This window comes from Histoplasma capsulatum (genome assembly GCF_000150115.1).
Source record: "Histoplasma capsulatum G186AR genomic scaffold supercont2.1, whole genome shotgun sequence".
Classification (NCBI taxonomy): Eukaryota; Fungi; Ascomycota; class Eurotiomycetes; order Onygenales; family Ajellomycetaceae; genus Histoplasma; species Histoplasma capsulatum.
The window spans coordinates 2,875,733-2,894,046 of NW_025544801.1; the positions used below are offsets into that span (position 1 = coordinate 2,875,733).

Consider the following 18,314-nt stretch of genomic DNA (forward strand, 5'->3'; position numbering starts at 1 on the left):
GAGACGGAGAATTAAATCCAACCGAAAACATGTTCGTGTGCCCGTTGTGAAGCGTGGAGGACGGAACCTCTCGGATGAATCCATAGCGGTGGCTCAACTGATCTAGCCAATTTACCAGCAACCCATGGAGTGGACAATGAAAGCAGAACAACAGGATCTTGAAGCTGAATTACCAGGATGCCTCGCCATTTGGCTGCGCCGAAATGCCGAACGAATCAGATAGTTTCTCAAAGCTGGACACACCAAACGAGCTTCTGTCACGGATCTATCTTATCTAGCTCTCTCGACGGATTGAAAAGCCTTGATATATCATAATATCAATCTGGCGAAACATCACACACCCCGCCAACCTGGAATTGTTATTTCTGCGGACTGCATTGCAAAAGCCAGCGGGATCGACGGACAGAGCACAGAGGCTCGGATGGAAATAAACTTTACCAGTATTTTGCGCGATATGTCAAGGCTACAGGGGCAAAAGGAGCTGAGTTACCACCAACTAGCAGCTAGAAGAAGAGGGGACAAGCCACCAATCTAATCCCTCCAACGTATTGCTAGCCTTCGTATTTCCATCATGGACCCAGTCAGGGCACCTTAGCGCACCTTAGCGCAGGAAAGGGTCTATGGCGGCGAGCTCGGCCGTGGCAAATTTAGGCTGGGAGAATCGCTGAACAACGCTGCACTCCGTTCGGAGTTACAGATTCGAGAGATGTGGTCTCTCGGAGAGCGAAGACATACTGTGTAGTTCTTCCATTTGTATCCCAGGTTCAATTGATTGGAAAACTACCAATAGCACATGTACGGTACATTGAATTTCAGAAGAAATCCAAATTTATATTGAAAGGCGAGGGGGTGTGTGAGCTAATCGTGGACACGGATATTCAATTTTGGCAGCCCCTTTCAATTGTATGCAGCATATGTGATTTGATGGAGAAAAAACTTGCACCAAGAGAAAAGCTTGGACCAACAGCTAAAAGTTCGTTCCGTGCTTATTTATGGCTTAAATAGGCTACCGGGGAGCCAAAATTGAATCAAGGTCGTTAAGACGCTGGCTTGATGAGGCACTCTTGATCAGTCCGCTGTTGAAGGGTTGAAATTAGTTTCAGCGAGACCAGACCCTTGGAGACTCGGCGAGCAAATTACTCTAAAGATCATAATATTGTGTAAAGAATACCATGACCTTGCCGTGTGCCCCAAAGTTATCATCAGTGCGTACATCGTGTCAGATAGTATCACTGAAAGTTTGTGACTATACCGCTATCCGTACACGCCAGCACCCTTCCCTTTTCCTTTCCACATCTCAAAAGAAAACAATGGAGGTGTGTCCCATTCAAATTCCAACATGAGGGATGGAAGGCAAGCACGTTGGCAACTTGCAATACAGCTAGAATATATGAAACGGCCAGGAAACCCCTTACTTTTATTCATCCCTCTTCCAAGCAGGGCGCATATTTGCCTCTAAAATAGGCAATGTTACAAAGACCATCAAAAATCAAAGTCATATCTCATCCATCCCTCTCACTCTAGCTTTTCTGGTACCATCCACTAGTACCGTCCGCACATGTCCCACGATCTCACGCCGACGTTTAGTCTTAGCCATCCACCGTTGCGTGTCTTCCTCTGACGCAAGAACCAACTCGCCAGGTCCGCTAACACTGTGCAACAAGCTGCTTTTCTTCCCAGCACTACCAAGTAAACTAGACCGGAAACGTACATGAGCTCTCGTGGCAGACTCAGGGGTATGGTACGCGCTCCTCGTTCCGACCGCACCGTCCACGGAACCCCGCGAGCCGGGCGTGACTGGTACTCTGGAAAGCCCCCGTTGTCCACGCGGCGGCGTGAGGAAAGGTGAAGCTTCACGACTTCGAGATCTGGCAGAACCCGTACCCGCTGGACCACCACTGGCGCCGGAGACGTCAATGCCAAGCTTCCGAAGTTGAGCTTCAAGAACGTCGATGTCACTGCGTTTCTTCTCCGCCATGTTAGTCATGGTCGCAATAGTTGATGTGACAGCTTCGACAGTAGGTCGTGCCATGGACCTACGTCCGGTGGAGCCGTTGATGCTTGACCCGTCAGAATCTGGTTTTGCAGAATCGGCGATCTTGGCGCGAAGGATAGATATTTCTTTCTCCAGATTAGCCATCTTTGATTGTAGTTCTGTAGACGCTTGTCGCAAGTCTTGTTGCAGAGTCGCTTGTTCCGCAGATAGAGGCGCTGAAGCGATGGCCACAGTGTCGACGTGGGCGTCAATACTTCGTCGCAGGCTTGCGCATTGGCCGCGTAGAGTCACGAGATCTTTGCTGAATAGCCGCTGGCAGTTTTCAAAAGTTTCTTCAACTTTTTGCAATTGCTGTTGTTGTAATAATGAATTCAATTCCTTTATCCCCGCAGCCAGCTTATCGACCTCAGATAAAAGGAGCTGGTCTTCTAAAATATCACTCGGATGCTCACTTTGTAGAGTAGTTAGCCAGTGTTTGTAATTGGGCTCTTTGGCTGTGTGCTGATATAGTAAGAATGACGATAGGGACCTTGAGTTGATCCCTAGGGTGTCAATCATGGAGTTGATGTCCCGGTATAACCGTTCAATTTGGCCTGGTATTCCAGGCTTCAGACTTTCCCCTGTGTAATCCTGGTGAGGAAGAAAAGGGTCCAACGTGGGTGCTGGTGATAATGGTCGTGCTAGATCAGTGCGGAGTTGCTCATCCTCGTCATCTTCGCTCAGTGGTTGGGATTCAGCCGCTAACCGCTGAGCTTGGCGACTAAGCTCCTCCGTTTGGCCTTCGTCGTCAGCTGGGAGTTCAACTTGTTTTGACAGCATAGAACTCTCGAGAGTCACTTTCCTCTGAGCCAATGCACGACCAGGGGCGCTAGGTGCGCTGGTAGCTCGTAAGCCATCTCTTGCTGAGGATAGCCCTAGAAGAGACCGACGGACTGGACTCGGTGACCTTGGTGCTAAACGTATGCGTCCATCCGGTAGTTTAGGGGAGGGGAAAATGGGTTGCGTTATTTCGCCAAAAAGCTGCTTTGGTTCCCTTAGTTGCTGGACCAGTGAGGGAACCTTTGTGAACATGGAACTATCTGGACTCTGCACAGCAGGGCCACCGAACGAACTTTCTGGTGATGTTTTAAGACTTTGGACGTGCTGTCCATCGGTTTCTTCAACAGGGCTAATATCACCCGCCACTTCTTCTCCACTATCTTCAAAATCAGCTGATTCCCCTTCATCGGATTCTGCAGGCAACGCAACCGCGACTTCGTTCGAAGTCCCTTCCTTCTTCGCGGGTATGAAATCCGGAGGTAATGGGGCCTCTTCGAAGGAAACTTTGGATACACTGGACGAAGAAGCCGATGTATCTCCAGGAGCGTAAGCCGCTCTGCTTGTTGGGTCTGGGGGAAGAGGAGGCTCAGCTAGTTTTGGCATTGGTGTTTCCTCGTCGCTAGGGTGTTCGACTTTGACCGTAGACTCCGATAGGCTGGATTCATCTGGTAGAGAAGGAGTCGATAGCGATGGCTTCTCGGTCTCTTTGGGTGGTGCCATGGAGGCCGGAAGTTTTCCGAAAGGGGAGGTTAGTTCTTTCGTCTGGGCTGGCGGCGGGGGCTTAGAAGGATGAGGCGCGGCAAACAAATCTGTGGGAGGTGGCACACTATTTTGAGGCGTTTGAGGTTCCGGACTCGCTGGTTTGGGCAGTAGAGAGGAGATGGCAGGTAGGGATGGCGGAGGAGAAGCTTTAGGCGAAACGGATTTTTTCTCGGTGGGCTCATCGAAGGTCATCATGTTGGCGAAGGAAAATGCGCCCTTTGATTCCTCCGGTTTATCTTCATCCATGGTAGTTATCGTATCTGTTTTGAATCCAGAACTTTGATTGAATGCTCCGAACGGAGATGGCTGGGTTTTAGGAGGAACAGGCGATGATACTGTGTTCTGTACAGAGCTAAAGATTGGTTGTCCAGCTTTCGCAAATGGGTTTTCGCCAACCGGAGGTTTCCCAAAAATGCTCCCTCCGGAGGGCTGAGAAGCTTTAACAGTAGCAAAACTATCGCTAGCAGCTGCAAAGGATCCAAACCCTCCGCTGGAACCACTAAATGGCTGAGTGGATAATTTACTTGTCTCGGTTCCTGTACCGCCCGAAGAACCGCTGAACGCACCAAACCCGGACCCAAATGGAGAGGCGGTTGCTGGTTTACCTAAAAGGGGTGGCTGACCAAACGCGGAAGATCGCTGGCCTAACAAATTTGGGCTGCCGAATGAAGGAGTCAGTGAGACAAAACTACTGGTTGCTGGAGCCGACTGGCTGGGTGACTGAGATTGGCCAAATCCCTGCGTGGCCCAGGAAGGTTGTGAACTAAGCGCTGGCTGTGGCCCGAAGGCAGACGGGCGGTTTGCTCCTAGCCCTGAGGGAGACCCAAAGGGTGATGTTGATGGTAGTCCGAAAGGGGATTGCCCGAAAGGCTTGGGAGTTTGAGGGGCTAACATCGACGATGCTAACGGGTTTTGCTGTGGCTGCGATTGTTGCACCGACTGTTCAACTCCAGCGGCGACAAGGCCATGATAGGGCACGCGCTGTCGAATCGACTCGGAGTACACAAACCACCAGGATGACAATACGCCATCATTATTGAGTACCAGAACGTTGGGTAGAGGAATTCCAGAATCCTGGATATCTTCTCCAGGAATGGGAGAGGAAACAATATCTTTACTCGACAAATCAATTGCCAGTCCGATAGGAGACGTATTCTCAGAATCATCTGTCAGAGGGAGTTCGGCTCTTCTTGAATCTTCCGACATTGTTGTAACAGTAAATGCATCGGTGACAGGCACGCCCCCTTCTTCGGCTAACGGCTTGCTAGATTTCGTTAAAAGCGCTATATCTGTTGAGGCTGTCGATGAGACAATCAATGCATCTTTGAGTTCGGGCTTAAAATCTCTCAAACGGCCAATAAATTGGTAGGCAGGGTTCCGTTCGAGACCCCAAGGTGGGCAGACCTCTGGTAGTTTCTGGAAAGTGTAATTATCTGGTGGTTGGCGATTTATAATATAGTATGTTGATTCCGGCTGGCCTTCTGATGAGGACGTTGGGGTATAAACAACGAAAAAGACATGATTCTCAAGCCACGAAATAGAGGAGACTATTGGATGAAAAAAATACATTTAGTTAATAAGCTCTACCCGTACCTGAAATCATGAAAGAATATGCGCTTACCATGTTTATCTTCAATCAAATCTGGAGGTCTGGGGATCTCCGCTTTCATCTCCCCTTCAGGAGTCATCTGACATACGGTTCCATTCCCTAATCCAGCTACTAATTGCTTCCCCCGGTTGCTCCATGAGATGCAGCTCACACCTGTTTTTAAAACTAGACCCGAGGTACCTTGGACAAGCTGACTAGTTTGCAAATTAGCCATCAATAGCTCTCCCTCCGTTGTTACCGCAGCAAACAACTCGGCAAGCATGGGATTTGGAGCCAGCGCTCGTAGCCTTGCTCCGTTCAAAGGAATAGTAAGGGCAGGTTGTGAATTGCCCTGCATCAAGGAAACCACTTGGTATGCTATCAAGCCACTGCCATCTGCAGCAGCTACGACAAGTACATTTTCATCTGCAGAGAATGCCACATGCGACACTTTTTGTGGGAGCGGAATTTGTAGTTGCGGTTGAAATTGCCTGATATTGCTGTCCCCAGTCGCGTCTGCGGTATAAGCTTTTCTGACAGAATCCGTACTTGCTATTATAAGACCTTCAGGCCCAGCAGCTGCGAGCAAGCCCTTTACAGATGCTACACTCAACAAAGAGCAGGAGGGGGGAGGAAGAGAGTCGTTTGGCCATGGCGTGGGGAAAAGCCTAACTTTCGAGTCCCCAGCAATGGAAAGGAAGCCAACTTCCTATTCAAACATGGATATATCAGTTAAGGGTTTCTCAAAAGAATGAAAACAAATACATCTCTGGTACAACGTGCCTGTGTTTGAATTTCCTGTAGCTCGGGCCCGAGTTGAACAGTTGACGCCTGGCCACCGCCAAAGGCTGCGCTTGGTTGGGAGGAAGAAAATGCCATTTTTATGAGGAGCTCGAAGCCGGAGGAGACCGCGCGGGGCTTAGAATCTAAGGAGTACCTAGGCCTTGGGGCATTGAGAGCAGGTGGTTTGACAGCACGGAGATTTGCAAAGGAGCGTCGTTGGAGTGCAGCAGGACTCCTGCTAAAGAGCTGGAGAGTTGGTCCGAAAATCTTGGTGGCGCACTCCCTCAGAGAGGAAGGGAAAGGGACAAGAGGAGAGGAAGTGAAGCACTAGCAGAGGAAGCCGAGAGAGAAGGGCAATGCTCTCAGGCCATAACGACTCGCGCGCAAGAAGATGCTCGTATGTATTTTTTGAGCTACCAAGATGTGATGTTTGGCGGTTGGGCACGTGAAGCTCTCGGCACAAGGCAGCTCCAGCTTCGTCACTCCAGCAGCGAAACTCTGTAGTAACTACATCAACGTCTCGACTCAACTCTCAGCTATCAAACCCCCTGTGCATAGTTACTACTATTGGATTTTCCGGATACCCCTCTTTGTGCGTTTTCATTGGCGTATATTCCCTCTAAAAACCAAAACCATCACATACGGGCTCCAGCTGCCCATTGAGCCTCCACATTCGCCATGCCAGGCTTTGATTTCTCTAATTACAACCGGAATGCAGCTCTCCACGCAAAGGGCGTGCCTCTTCCAAAGGCTACGAGCACTGGTACTACTATTGTTGGTTGTATCTTTGACGGGGGTGTAGTGGTAAGCCGGTCCAGCTGATCAATGCACCGCTGTTTCGTAGCAGCACACATACTGATTCCTCAACACAGATTGCAGCTGATACACGAGCTACGAGCGGGCCAATCGTTGCTGACAAGGTATTTACATATTGAGCCCTGACGCAAAAGCCTTAAATGATGTCTTTATTTGCATGTTCATTACGTGTCAAATTTCGGACCAAAAACCAGTCCAACCATGAGTTATCAACTGCTAATCGCAACAGAACTGCGAAAAACTTCACTACATCACACCAAAAATCTGGTGCGCTGGTGCAGGTACTGCTGCAGATACCGAATTCACGACCGCCCTCATCAGCTCCAATCTTGAACTTCATGCCCTATCCACCGGCCGGTCCCCGCGCGTCGTCACTTGCATGACCATGCTCAAACAACACCTATTCCGACACCAGGGCCACATCGGCGCGTATCTCGTCGTCGCCGGCGTCGACCCTACTGGCGTCGGTCTCTACACCGTCCACGCCCACGGCTCCACTGACAAATTACCTTACGTGACGATGGGCTCTGGTTCCCTCGCGGCCATGTCTGTATTCGAGACAATGTGGAAGCCATCTCTGAATCAAGATGACGCCGTAAAGCTGTGTTCGGAGGCGATTAAGGCGGGTATTTTTAACGACTTGGGCTCTGGAAGTAATGTGGATGTGTGTGTGGTTCATAAGGAGAAGCCGACGCAGTTACTGAGGAATTATATTAAGCCGAATGAAAGGGGCCAGAAGGAGAGGAGTTATCGGTTTGCGAAGGGGACGACAGCTTGGTTGGATGAGAAGATTATTACAAAGGCGGATATCGGGCGATATATTACCGTGCAGGAGCTTGGGAGTGAGGGGACTGTAGTTGCTGAGAAGATGGAAGTGGATTCTTAGTCGCCACTCTCTGATTTATGATTTTTAGTTTCCTTGCGGCCCCGGTTAGTTTCTTTTTATGTATTGGCTTTTAGATGAATAAGCTCTGTTTTTTATCTTGAGGTCCTGGTGATAACATGGCTCATGTGAGCAGTTTTATTCCCTATGGTAGGTGCTTGATATGGCCAATAGAAAATTCCCCGTAAAGGGGGCGTTATGTCAACTACTACCTGTATAATACGATTGCTGGCGACTTATTGAATCTGGTCATTAGTCTGCCCATATTAATCTGCTCCGGGAGCAGTAGAGTCTTCGTGGTTTGTGGTTTTATTGTCCGTGTTAGGGCTGGCTTAGGCAAATACAAATAGATACTCTAGCCTGAAGAAACTAATGTGAAACATGGGGGATTGTGCAGAGCTAGCTCAAGAATTTTGATTCTACACATTGTCAGACAGGACGAGAGAGCTTGCCGCATCCAACTAACTAAATTATCCAAGCATCCTCAAAACATTTCCGCATCCAACAGTGCATTCGCAACAGCCGCTCCCTCCGCTTCCCTGATCTTCTGCATAATAAACGCATATTTGCGTTTTGGTACTGGTTTGCCGGCTTCACGGTACCTCGTAACACCAGCTTGGAAAAGCGCTCGCGCTAATATGGGCGATACAGGCCCATGGTGCTGGACGATGAATAAATATACCCATTGCGTCAGGCGCCAGGACGTTGTTGGCGTCACTGTCGTCGTGCAAGCAAACACGAGTGCGAGAATATGCAACATGCGCAAACATTCGTTAGGGTTGGGGTATAAAGAAGGATCTGGCTGTGGTGCGCGAGGTTCTGTTATCGCATATGTGGGTGCTGGTTCCTGCCAGCAGCGGGACAACGCGACTTTTAAAGGGGTGTGGCGGCGGAGGAGACGCAGGATGGCGCTGCGCGGGATCGCACCAGCTTCTGTGAATGTGATGATCTGGTGGATAAAGGACGAGGAGGTGACATCCGTGGATTTTGCAAGCTGATCAAAAGTAGCATATATTGCTGCGCGGTTTCGGGTATACATGGAGAAGTATGGGAGGATTTCTTTGATTGTCTTAGGACTATGGGTGGGATTGAGGAGTGTCGCTTTTATCACTGGGTCAAGGCAATCCGGCCCACCAGCATGTCCGCTTTCTCTATTCCAACGAAACTGCTTTTGTGCTATTGAGAACTCTATGTCGGCAGCATTTGACAGAACAAGGTCTGTCGCAGATAAAACGCGCAGACGGGAGTCTTGGAAGTATATTCGGAGCCGGGTCAAAATATCAGTACCTCTGAATGGGCCTGAAGCTCGATCGAGGGAAGATAAAAGACGACGGAATACATTCCGTCTGCGGGAATCTAGTATTGCATAGCTGTCGGTGGTGTGTCCCAGGACAGCTAGGACCCACAACTTAAGCAAATTTCTAAGTCGATTTGGAATGTCCAAGCCAGTTGTGTCCCAAGTCGTCGACGACGTCAAACTCGAAGCGGAATCAAGATTACTCCTCGAAGTGGCTGAGAATAGGACTAAATCATTATCAAGACGGGACAGTACCCAATACCAGATGCGCAACGATTGGGAACCCCACTTTGTATATACTGGTGAAAATACTAGTAGCTCAGTTATTTTTAAAATGTGTGCGACCGCGACCTCGGGAGGGCATGAATTGAGGAGTGACCGAGCATAGAGGAGGGTGCCGTGCAGGGCATCATCGGGTATATCTATATTTGTTGATTCTGGCACAGACGCCGCCGTAAGGACAATACGGCGAAGAAGGACATCTCCTGCCAAATTTAAACCGGCGGCCCCGGAACCGTCTAACGCGTGGATAACATCCATACCGAGCTGTGATAGTCTACCATGTGGTGAGACTTTTAAAATCTCTTCGACCCATAATGTCATTGTTTCCCGGCCAAGGTCAGATGGTGTTAGAACAGAGGATGCCTTAAGTCCATCCCAAATAGCCTGATAGCAAGTAGCAACATCAGCCCAGTTGGCTTTCCCGATGGTGCTCTTGCCGTGTTCCCGAGTTTTGGTTTTAATCAATGGTATAAGTTTGATAATTTTAGCAATCTCCTCCACAGGGACAAGACCAAGCATGATGGAACGCTTCAGGAAGCGAAAGTGGGCGTACAGCCGAGACTTCCTTTCTGTATGCATGGTGCAGTGTTCGACCAGGGTGACATAATTCTCTGCTGCAGGAACATTCAAAAAAGGGTCACTGAAAAAGCCATGCAAATCGTCAATATTCCATCTTTTGGATCGTCCGCTGCGATTTTGAACTAGCAGGATCTCGGAGAGCGCTATACGGCTGATGAGGGATCGTCCTTGCGGGTCAAGCCCTAATACGGCAATGTATTTTTTGAATTCATTGAGCGAAGATGACTTCCATGCTGACGAAGACAAGTGCATCCTGAGAAAAGCATAACTCGGACTAGAAGGAGGTGCGGTATTATCGAGAATCGTATCGAATTGTGAGTTTCGGGTATTGTCGTCTTTCCAAGCCTGTGGAACTGGGGGCACGTCATTATGTAGATATGGGAAGGCCTCTGCACGGCAGGTTAGTCCTATATGCATGCAATTTCCATTTTTAATCATGTTGGCCATACCTAACGCTTGTGGAGACCATGGATGCACTCCGACTGGATGTACGTCCGAATTTTGTTGTTCTGGCTTCCCAAACAGAATTGCGGCCTCCATTGACGGTGGGTGAGATCTCATCAGGGCCAAAGCGGTATGCCTTCGCTTTGAGAGCCGTTTCTGGGCCTCCAGAGGCCCTGGGACAGAGCTGCTACATCGTTTATGGATTCTTGTGAATCGGAAGAAGCCTTCATAAACGAGCTCATCACTAATCCAAATGTAGTCGGGCCTGGCTGTACCATGCTGTTGAAGAGCCCGATAGAGCCTATGCCTACACCGAGACATGCGATTGCACGATGTAAACCGTCATATAAGCAATTGGCTTGCGACAGGGCCAATTGGCTCTTCCGTGGATGACGGGATGTGAGGTTCGATGTTGCCAATGGAGTGAAGCACAAAATGATTTCAGATCACGAGGTTGGCATGCTGACTCAGCCGCATGCTATATCACTAGAGCAAAAGAGTTCAATCGACGAACCAATCCAAAACACCAACAATTTCAATGGCGTGTGTGTTCATAGTAAAGTAATATCTGTAAAGAACTAAGGGAATAGATGTTCCATAATAATAACTGTCTACAGTTCCTCCCCAGTCATTAGCGGCTTTCCGCAGCCATTAATCTACAAATAAATCACTCAACCGTCCTTGCCGCCATTAATGTTGATTCTTGTCAATCCTCCTAGTAGAAGATACTATCTCAGACTGGCGTTTCGTTTTTACTCCAACATCAATGGATCCAGTACCCTAGCCGCGCCGGCCTCAAAGCCAATAGGGCATCCGTAGTCCTGCTGGAACTCCAGTGTGGCGCTGATGTAGCCAGGGCCAACAGCATTCCTTGCAATACCGTGCTTGATCTATTCTATAGGAGCTTCCTTGGGTATATTTGTATTAACATGTCGTCCCATCTTGTGGCTCCGCTTCGGGACTATTCGCCAGGCCTTGTAGGTGTAGAGTGACGGGTATCGTTTCCTTCTAAGGTAGTATCTTGAGCCTTCGTCAATGACTTCGAGGGGGTTTTTTGTATCCTGCAGTCGTAAGCGGCGGCAGCTCACGGAAGTGATTAAGCGGAATGCACGCATTGATCGAGTGGACGCTTGTTATATTTCTGCATGGTATGTATTGTAGAGGATTTATTATCATTGTCTTCTTCAGCAATGTCTCCATGAAGTCGTTTCTGCGGAGGATGTTCCCTGGTGCACCATCGAGTAAAAGCTGGCTCTACCCTTCAAGTCTGGCGGTGCATAAAAATCCTTTCCTCTTATGTTCGCTTCATAGCCCTTATCATCGAAAGTAATGCGGTACTTTCAACCTTCCTCAAATTCGCATGTTTTTGAATGATAGCTGATGCTTGGCGCGACCATTCGTCGCCCAATGTGAAAATTCACACTAGTCTATTTGGTTCAGATGTACTTTTAGGGTTGGATAGTCGATTCATATCGCAGATGTCTGATATCCTAGAGCTCTTCATCGTGAAGCCCATCATCAGAATTGGGATGGATCGATATTGCATACCCCAGTGGTGAAGCCGTTAGAGGGGGATATCAAGACGAGGATGCTTGGGAGGCCATGGCTGTTACACAGCGCCTTGTCGTGGCGAAGAAACGCTATCACTGTTACCCAACATCCACCGTCAAGAATATCTGCTTCTGCAATAGCAAAATGACGCTTTGTGGGCGGCCTCTCGTTGCTGGATAGCTACCAGGGTAGCTTGGGCATGAACGCCATCTCACGGCTGAAAGGGGTGAAGGGTTCTCCGCATAATGAAATGGAGTTCGAGTGGCTCGAGGCCTTCTTGTGGTGCATGCCGATATCTGAAACAATTGGAAAATGGAGGCTGAATATGATCTTGCCCACAACTGGGGCAAAAAAGTATGTTGGAGAGGAGTCCGTTGTTCTTCTGACTCGCTCGCATTGACATTGTGGAGCACAATACACCGAACCCTTGAAACATCGATAGATGAAAATATAGGGAGAAAGAACTTTTTTTGATGTGGAAGTCTATTTATATTTTCCACTGCACAAAGCTGAAACAAAGTTGTAGGAAGTTCTGGTTTGTGTCATAGATGAAAAGAAAGTAAGCCAGTAACCTATCCATAGATAGTGACACGGGTCATAGAATGCCCGGAGAAACGTCTGCCACAAAAGCGAATCATGATCCCTAGAATATGGACTCATTCTCTCTCCCAGAATTTGTGATTAGCTTGCAATGTTGCCATTTTTTAATCTCTATAACCAATAGATGCAAAAACATACACACTGTCTGTTTTAGCTACCCAAATAGGACGATCCAGATCTCAGACACATAAAAATACATGCAGGCGCGGTTGAGCAATACAGAAATAAGGCTATACTGAGAAATAAATATGCGAAATAAATGTGAGAAATAAATATGAGGCAAATGTATGATCCAACGAGAAAGCAAGGATGAGAAGCTTATCCTCTGTGCTACTGACTGAATGGGTAAATGTGAATTTACTCAACGCGTCAATAACAGGAACGAGCAAAGGTACACTGTCAGTGGTTGACAGGTATAGTGACTATAATGTAATTATACCCCCGCCTTTGGGGCCATGGTTGTGCATGTGTTTGCGTCTATAGCATCTGGTCAACGAATTTGCGGCAACTGAGAATTTTGTGCACGTTGTACAGTATATAGTGTATTTTCCACCAGAGGTCAAGTTAAAACGGCCTGCTTGTTAAATGTGCACTGTTGTTGTTTATTCAAGTTTGAACAGGCAGGCTAGAAGGAGTCGCGTTGACTGGGGTATATGGGTGGGTACCTATTGTGCCAAATCTGGCAGGATGCTCTCAGAATGTTTGGCCTCAACAAAGAAAAGTCTTTGCCTTTCCAGGTCACACGGGAATATATGTGGCGCAGTGAACAGGAACACTGACTTAAAATATCTGCTCACATCTCTGACCGATTCTGTCCAAGGCCCCACAGGCCGACCTCAAGCATGGCATCTTCACCACCTTCGGACAGCTTCCCATTGGCATTCGCTGGGTGTTGATCACCCAAAACACCAGCGACACACTGCCACCCATCCCTTCCTCCACCCCATCGCAAAACTTCATTTTTAAATTTTTCTCCCGCCTCTCGGTCTGTCGCTAATTTTCCTTCCTGGAAGGTCTCAGACCATATTTTGCTGGCGATGGCGCGGTCGAACAGATAGCTATAGTAACTGGCGCCGTAATTGAAAAGGTGGCCAAAGTAACCTTGCCAGCTTGTCTGGGAGTTGATGGGATCGAAGATTGTGGCATGCTGAGAGTAAAGATTATGGAAGATTTGGGTGGAATCGAAACCTGGCTGGAGAGGGCTGGAGTCATGATAAGCTTGGTCCAGTAGGGACATCATTATCTGGGCTTCATTGTCCATGGCGCCTTGTATAGTTTCATAATTTTCTTGGTTTAATCGCATGGTTTGGATCATGTCTTCAGGGAGGGGCTGGTCAGTCTCCCAGTGGCGGGCGTAGAGCGAGAGCACTTCAGGGGCCGTGGCGAAGCTTTCCATGATGACAGAAGGAAGTTCGACAAAATCTGTCGCGCAGCGTGTGCCGGCGATGGTTTGGAAATCAGTACGGGCCAGCACGGAGTGGATGGCGTGACCCATTTCATGGAAAAGTGTTTGGACGCTGTGTTTCGAAAGCAGCGAAGGTTCACGCCCGTCAAGCGAGGGGTTGCTGAAGTCGCATACCAACGCGATTATCGGGAGCTGATAGAGAGTATTTGTTCCTGGCCTTATAGCTGTGGCCATGCCGTCGTTTGGATGTGTATCAGCTGACATTGCAGCTTCCGAAATTTCCTCGGCAGATATTGCGCGAGAACATCGTAGAGTGAAGTGTGTGGGAATCGGGCTTTTGCCCGGTCGTGTAAATAGATCACAATAAATGACTGCAAGATGGTTATTGGATTCGTCTACAACATCTAAGCGTCGAACATCTGGATTCCATGTCTCTCCAGGAGGCGTTTCCTTTGGAACAAGACGGACCCCGTAGAGTCTGGTAAAGAGACGAGAGAGTCCCTGCATAACTGTCCCCAATGAAAAAAACGAGCTGAATAGGCTGATTGCCCGCGATTTCCTCGAGACGTCATTCATCGTAGCGTATTTCTCAACGTAATATGCGTGGTCCCAGGGGGCAAATGGCGGCTTTTCCTCTCCCAACTTAGCATAATCCTGCATTTTTAACACATCCAGCTTCGCAATCTCGTTCTGGGTGAGTTCCCGGTTGTTAGAATTCAAGGCCAAGAGAAATTTATTAACAGCCTCTGGACTTTTAGCCATTTTATCACTCATTGCCATATGAGCGTAGCTTCGGTAACCTGTCAATTGGGCTAACTCGGCTCTCAGTTCTAACAGCTGTGTCAAACGATGAAGTTGCGCGTCTGAGGATTTCCGAGAGGTAAGATAGATTAGTTTTCTGGTATTCTCGTCGTGGACGGATTTTAAGGCTATATCCGGCATCGGGCTATCGATTGGGATATGAATGTCTGACCACCTACGCATCTTATCCAGGAGCGTAGGATCCATCCCTCGCAATTTATTTCTGTGGAAAGATAGCTTGCCAATTTTGGGCTCCATACCGTTTACAAACCTGAAGCCCGCATCATTGATGCTATTACACAGCTCGACGAACCGTTTCTTCTTCTCCGGAGGTAAATGGATCCCGGATTTCATAAAATCATTGATGAGCACCATTGCTGTGACTTTCTCCTCTTGGCTCCAATCGGAGGATATTTCAGGGTCCCACAAAGCCCGGTTGAGTATATCGTTAAGACGAGTTTCGGTATTTAGAACGTTCATATATTCGAATATGATCGAATGTGCCTGTGTCGCGGCATCTTGGATTGCGGGGTTCGGGTGGTTTGACCGCATAAAATCCGCGATATCTATCACCCGACAAAGTAAGTCGCTGAGGCGGTCAAGATCCTTTGCCACCCTCTTATAGCCATCAAGAGTTGATACCTCAAGTACCCTGGCCATAATTTCCTGGCATTTCTGCAGCGAAACGGATGCAAACTTCAAAAAGCCTTTCGGGGATGTGAGGTGTTGGTTCTGCAGCAGCCCTAACGAAGATCTGCTTTTCCGCCGTGAGAATTCCCGCCAGAAAGGCTGCGAATCAAATATCATCCGTAGGGCATTATCATCATGACGTTTCGTTGCTTCGTTGCAAGCGACGGCATAATCCTGAACACTGTTTATTATTCCAGCGCCAGCTTCGTGGTGGATTCGACGATTGGACTGTGCCCGATGCTCCCGTAATACGCACTGTCGACAGGTCCACGGCTGCCGCCGGAAGATCTTCAACATCTTCCGCGTGCGCAATTAGCAGTTCGCCAAAGGGAAATGAAAGGCGACTGGCGTGGTCAATGTAGTACGTTGGAAGATGGCGTTGGGAAGAGGAGGCTTGAGGCCAAAATTTTCCATTACCAGAACTAACGATCGCTCGCTCGGGCCGGGGCGGTGATTTGCAACTTTTTTCCCAAACCCCGGCCACCAACATCAACATTTACCCTTCCTTTCGCATGCATTATTGAAGGCCAATTGGACAGCAACCTTTATTTTCCGCTGGATATTTGTTGCGTTCAATCTTTCTAACAGGTATGCCCACTTACTTACCTCTACGATAAAGCTAATTGAGGGACAGGTTGCCATTGGAGCAATTGCTCTTGTTGCTTGCGGCCCTTTATCCCAGGTGATACTAGAGAAAAATGGTGCGGCTTCCCCTCAAAAGACAATGGATGTACTTCATTGAAGACGATGAGATATTGGTCTAATACTATATACAGTCACACCGAAAACCCATCTACGAAGATGAATCCTCCACAGTTCTCGCAGAAGAGCTCCAACCCCATCCGCAGTCCCAGCTTCAAGAGAGGGATACACAACAGACCTTTTTTCCACCCAAGCCGCTTCGTACACCATCCTCCACCTCAACGGCAGACATGCTAGCCCAGAAAGTCCGCCAGGCGCGTCTCTTTCTTTACACACACTCTCTCGCCATGGAAAACAGCCTAAACGATGCCCTTTCCCACATCTTCCACGTTGAAAGCCGCTTCACCAACACGATAGCTTCCTTGGCTCCTCCACGTGAATCTGGCGAGCGACTACTACCGGGAAGCATTTATGTTCTCGTATCCGCCATGGCTGGATCAATTGTTTCGCGGAACCGCGGCATATTTTTAAGGACAACGACCCCGCTGGCAGTGGGCACGATAGCGGCCTGGACGCTTCTTCCCGTCACAATGCAGAATGTGTCAGATTTAGTGTTCGAATATGAACAGAAAGTTCCGGGACTCGCGGAACGACATGTACGGGTTCGTACTGGGGCGGAGGAGGCATGGTATACAGCTAAAGCACATAGCGCGCATGCTCGCGGATTGCTGGAGAGCAAAATTGGACGGGGAAGAGAAAAATTAGAGGAGTGGGTGCGAAAAGGAAATTAAAGCACATATGCTTCACGGATATTCTTTAAGAGAACGTTCTTCACTGCGATTTCCGTTTGCCATTGTTGTAATTACAGCCTTTTGTACGGAGTATAAGTAGAGATCTCAATTAAACGTGAATCTAAACTCTTTCTATTACCCCCCCCCCCGGTACTTGCTGATCGAAGCGGAAAGCAAATTCCAACCATTGATTATATTCACTATTTAAGGAGGGAAAAACCCCCTTACTGTCCTAGGAGGTAATCTAGCCTGCCAATTTTTTGAAAAGGTATCAATATAGTAACTCCGTACGCCAGCCTATGCCACTAATAACAAATTCATTCCACGGTATCATTACCGCCCGTGGCAGTCGTTGGGGGAGGAGAAAGTGTGTCCCTGCCAGCCTTTGGTGGAGGCGGTATTGGCGAAGCATTCCTCGAGGGTACAAAATCCTCCTCTTTGCTCCTCTGCTCACCTTCCCGGAAATAGTCATCAAAAATTAAATTTCCGCCATGATGAGCGTGTCGTGGTTTACGCCCATGCTTCGCTGGAGCTGCACTTGGTATGTTCGCGTGAGTCGACGTCGGGACCAAAGGTGGTGGGGAAGCCATATTCGCAGGTACGAGGAAATGGCCTCCTGGGCCGTCAGGGGGGGCCAACTCGTTTGGCTCGCTAGGTTCCTCTTTGTCCTTCGTTTCGAATACCACCTCTCCCGGTCCTTCTACCGCCTCACCTAAACCAAAGGGTAATCGATGAAGGGCCCCGTATCCCAATACAGCTCCCAGGGCACCTTCCCCACCCCATCCTCGCCTGGGAACGAGCTCAACTTCCCTGACAACATCGAATTCACTATTGTACACCCATAGCACAAGACTCCGATTCAAATGGTCCTCAACAAGTTCGCCAAGAGCAGACTCTCCACGAAGGGTACCGCTGGGCGTTCCCAAGATATAATCTGAATGGGGAAGAAGCCCGGCCTGATAGGCTGGACTGAGCGTGGACGGTATTTCGGTAATATGCCATATATGCTGTGTCGCCGAAAGAGGTGAAAACTGGAAAGTCACACCAAGAGTTGGATTCTCTGAAGGAACGGCTATCGTTGTCGTATATGTTCGTTGACCCTGACAGGTGTTTGCCATTGTTAGATCCACGGGTTCGCAAATAAATAAATGGCCGATTACAAATTTAAAGCAACACACCTTTGCACTCCAAACCTCGAAAGTTACGCTCGATCCAGCGCAGTTGCGAATTTCTGTTGCGAAAAGGTTTGGATCCGGATCATCCTGACCAAGGGGTCAACCACAGGTTCAAGAAGCACGATTTAGAAGATGGGAAGAACATAGTACAATAAGATGTCCGTTGATCCCAATTACGAAGTCAAACCAGGGCTCCAGAAGAAGCTCTGGATCTTTGTTCCGCAGAACTTGGAAACCATGGGGATTATCGCGAAAATGGCTGTGCTGTTGCTGCCCATGCTCCGAGTCGAGGCGGGCAATGAAACGATTGAGGGCGCTAAACATAGCACGTATTTCAGCTTCGAAATTCCAGGGATGGAAACAAAGCACTGAACTAATATAATTTAACAAAATTGACCGCGTTCATAATA

General features: G+C 48.5%; 6 protein-coding genes across 6 annotated transcripts; 2 read left to right on the top strand and 4 right to left on the bottom strand.

The window, feature by feature from the left end:
• Positions 1-1,138: 1,138 nt before the first annotated feature.
• Positions 1,139-6,044, bottom strand: HCBG_00933 (uncharacterized protein; the record flags this gene model as incomplete). The annotated part of the gene is made up of 3 exons (XM_045427983.1): positions 1,139-5,124; positions 5,199-5,874; positions 5,931-6,044. The coding sequence occupies 3 exons, from the start codon at positions 6,042-6,044 to the stop codon at positions 1,496-1,498; spliced, it is 4,419 nt and encodes a 1,472-aa protein (XP_045291958.1).
• A 433-nt stretch (positions 6,045-6,477) lies between these two features.
• On the top strand, positions 6,478-7,650 carry HCBG_00934 (proteasome component; the record flags this gene model as incomplete). Its single annotated transcript, XM_045427984.1, has 3 exons — positions 6,478-6,752; positions 6,821-6,868; positions 6,994-7,650. 3 exons carry the CDS (start codon positions 6,627-6,629, stop codon positions 7,648-7,650), a joined length of 831 nt encoding a protein of 276 aa, XP_045291959.1.
• Positions 7,651-7,754: 104 nt separating this feature from the next.
• Positions 7,755-10,633, bottom strand: HCBG_00935 (uncharacterized protein; the record flags this gene model as incomplete). The annotated part of the gene is made up of 2 exons (XM_045427985.1): positions 7,755-10,194; positions 10,255-10,633. The coding sequence occupies 2 exons, from the start codon at positions 10,568-10,570 to the stop codon at positions 8,132-8,134; spliced, it is 2,379 nt and encodes a 792-aa protein (XP_045291960.1).
• Positions 10,634-13,193: 2,560 nt separating this feature from the next.
• Positions 13,194-15,593, bottom strand: HCBG_00936 (metallopeptidase Mip1; the record flags this gene model as incomplete). Its single annotated transcript, XM_045427986.1, has 1 exon — positions 13,194-15,593. The coding sequence occupies one exon, from the start codon at positions 15,591-15,593 to the stop codon at positions 13,194-13,196; it is 2,400 nt and encodes a 799-aa protein (XP_045291961.1).
• A 401-nt stretch (positions 15,594-15,994) lies between these two features.
• HCBG_00937 (uncharacterized protein) lies at positions 15,995-16,729 on the top strand (the record flags this gene model as incomplete). The annotated part of the gene is given in 2 exon segments (XM_045427987.1): positions 15,995-16,054; positions 16,073-16,729. The coding sequence occupies 2 exon segments, from the start codon at positions 15,995-15,997 to the stop codon at positions 16,727-16,729; spliced, it is 717 nt and encodes a 238-aa protein (XP_045291962.1).
• A 317-nt stretch (positions 16,730-17,046) lies between these two features.
• HCBG_00938 (uncharacterized protein) lies at positions 17,047-18,228 on the bottom strand (the record flags this gene model as incomplete). Its single annotated transcript, XM_045427988.1, has 3 exons — positions 17,047-17,829; positions 17,908-17,991; positions 18,055-18,228. 3 exons carry the CDS (start codon positions 18,226-18,228, stop codon positions 17,047-17,049), a joined length of 1,041 nt encoding a protein of 346 aa, XP_045291963.1.
• Between the last annotated feature and the right edge of the window lie 86 nt (positions 18,229-18,314).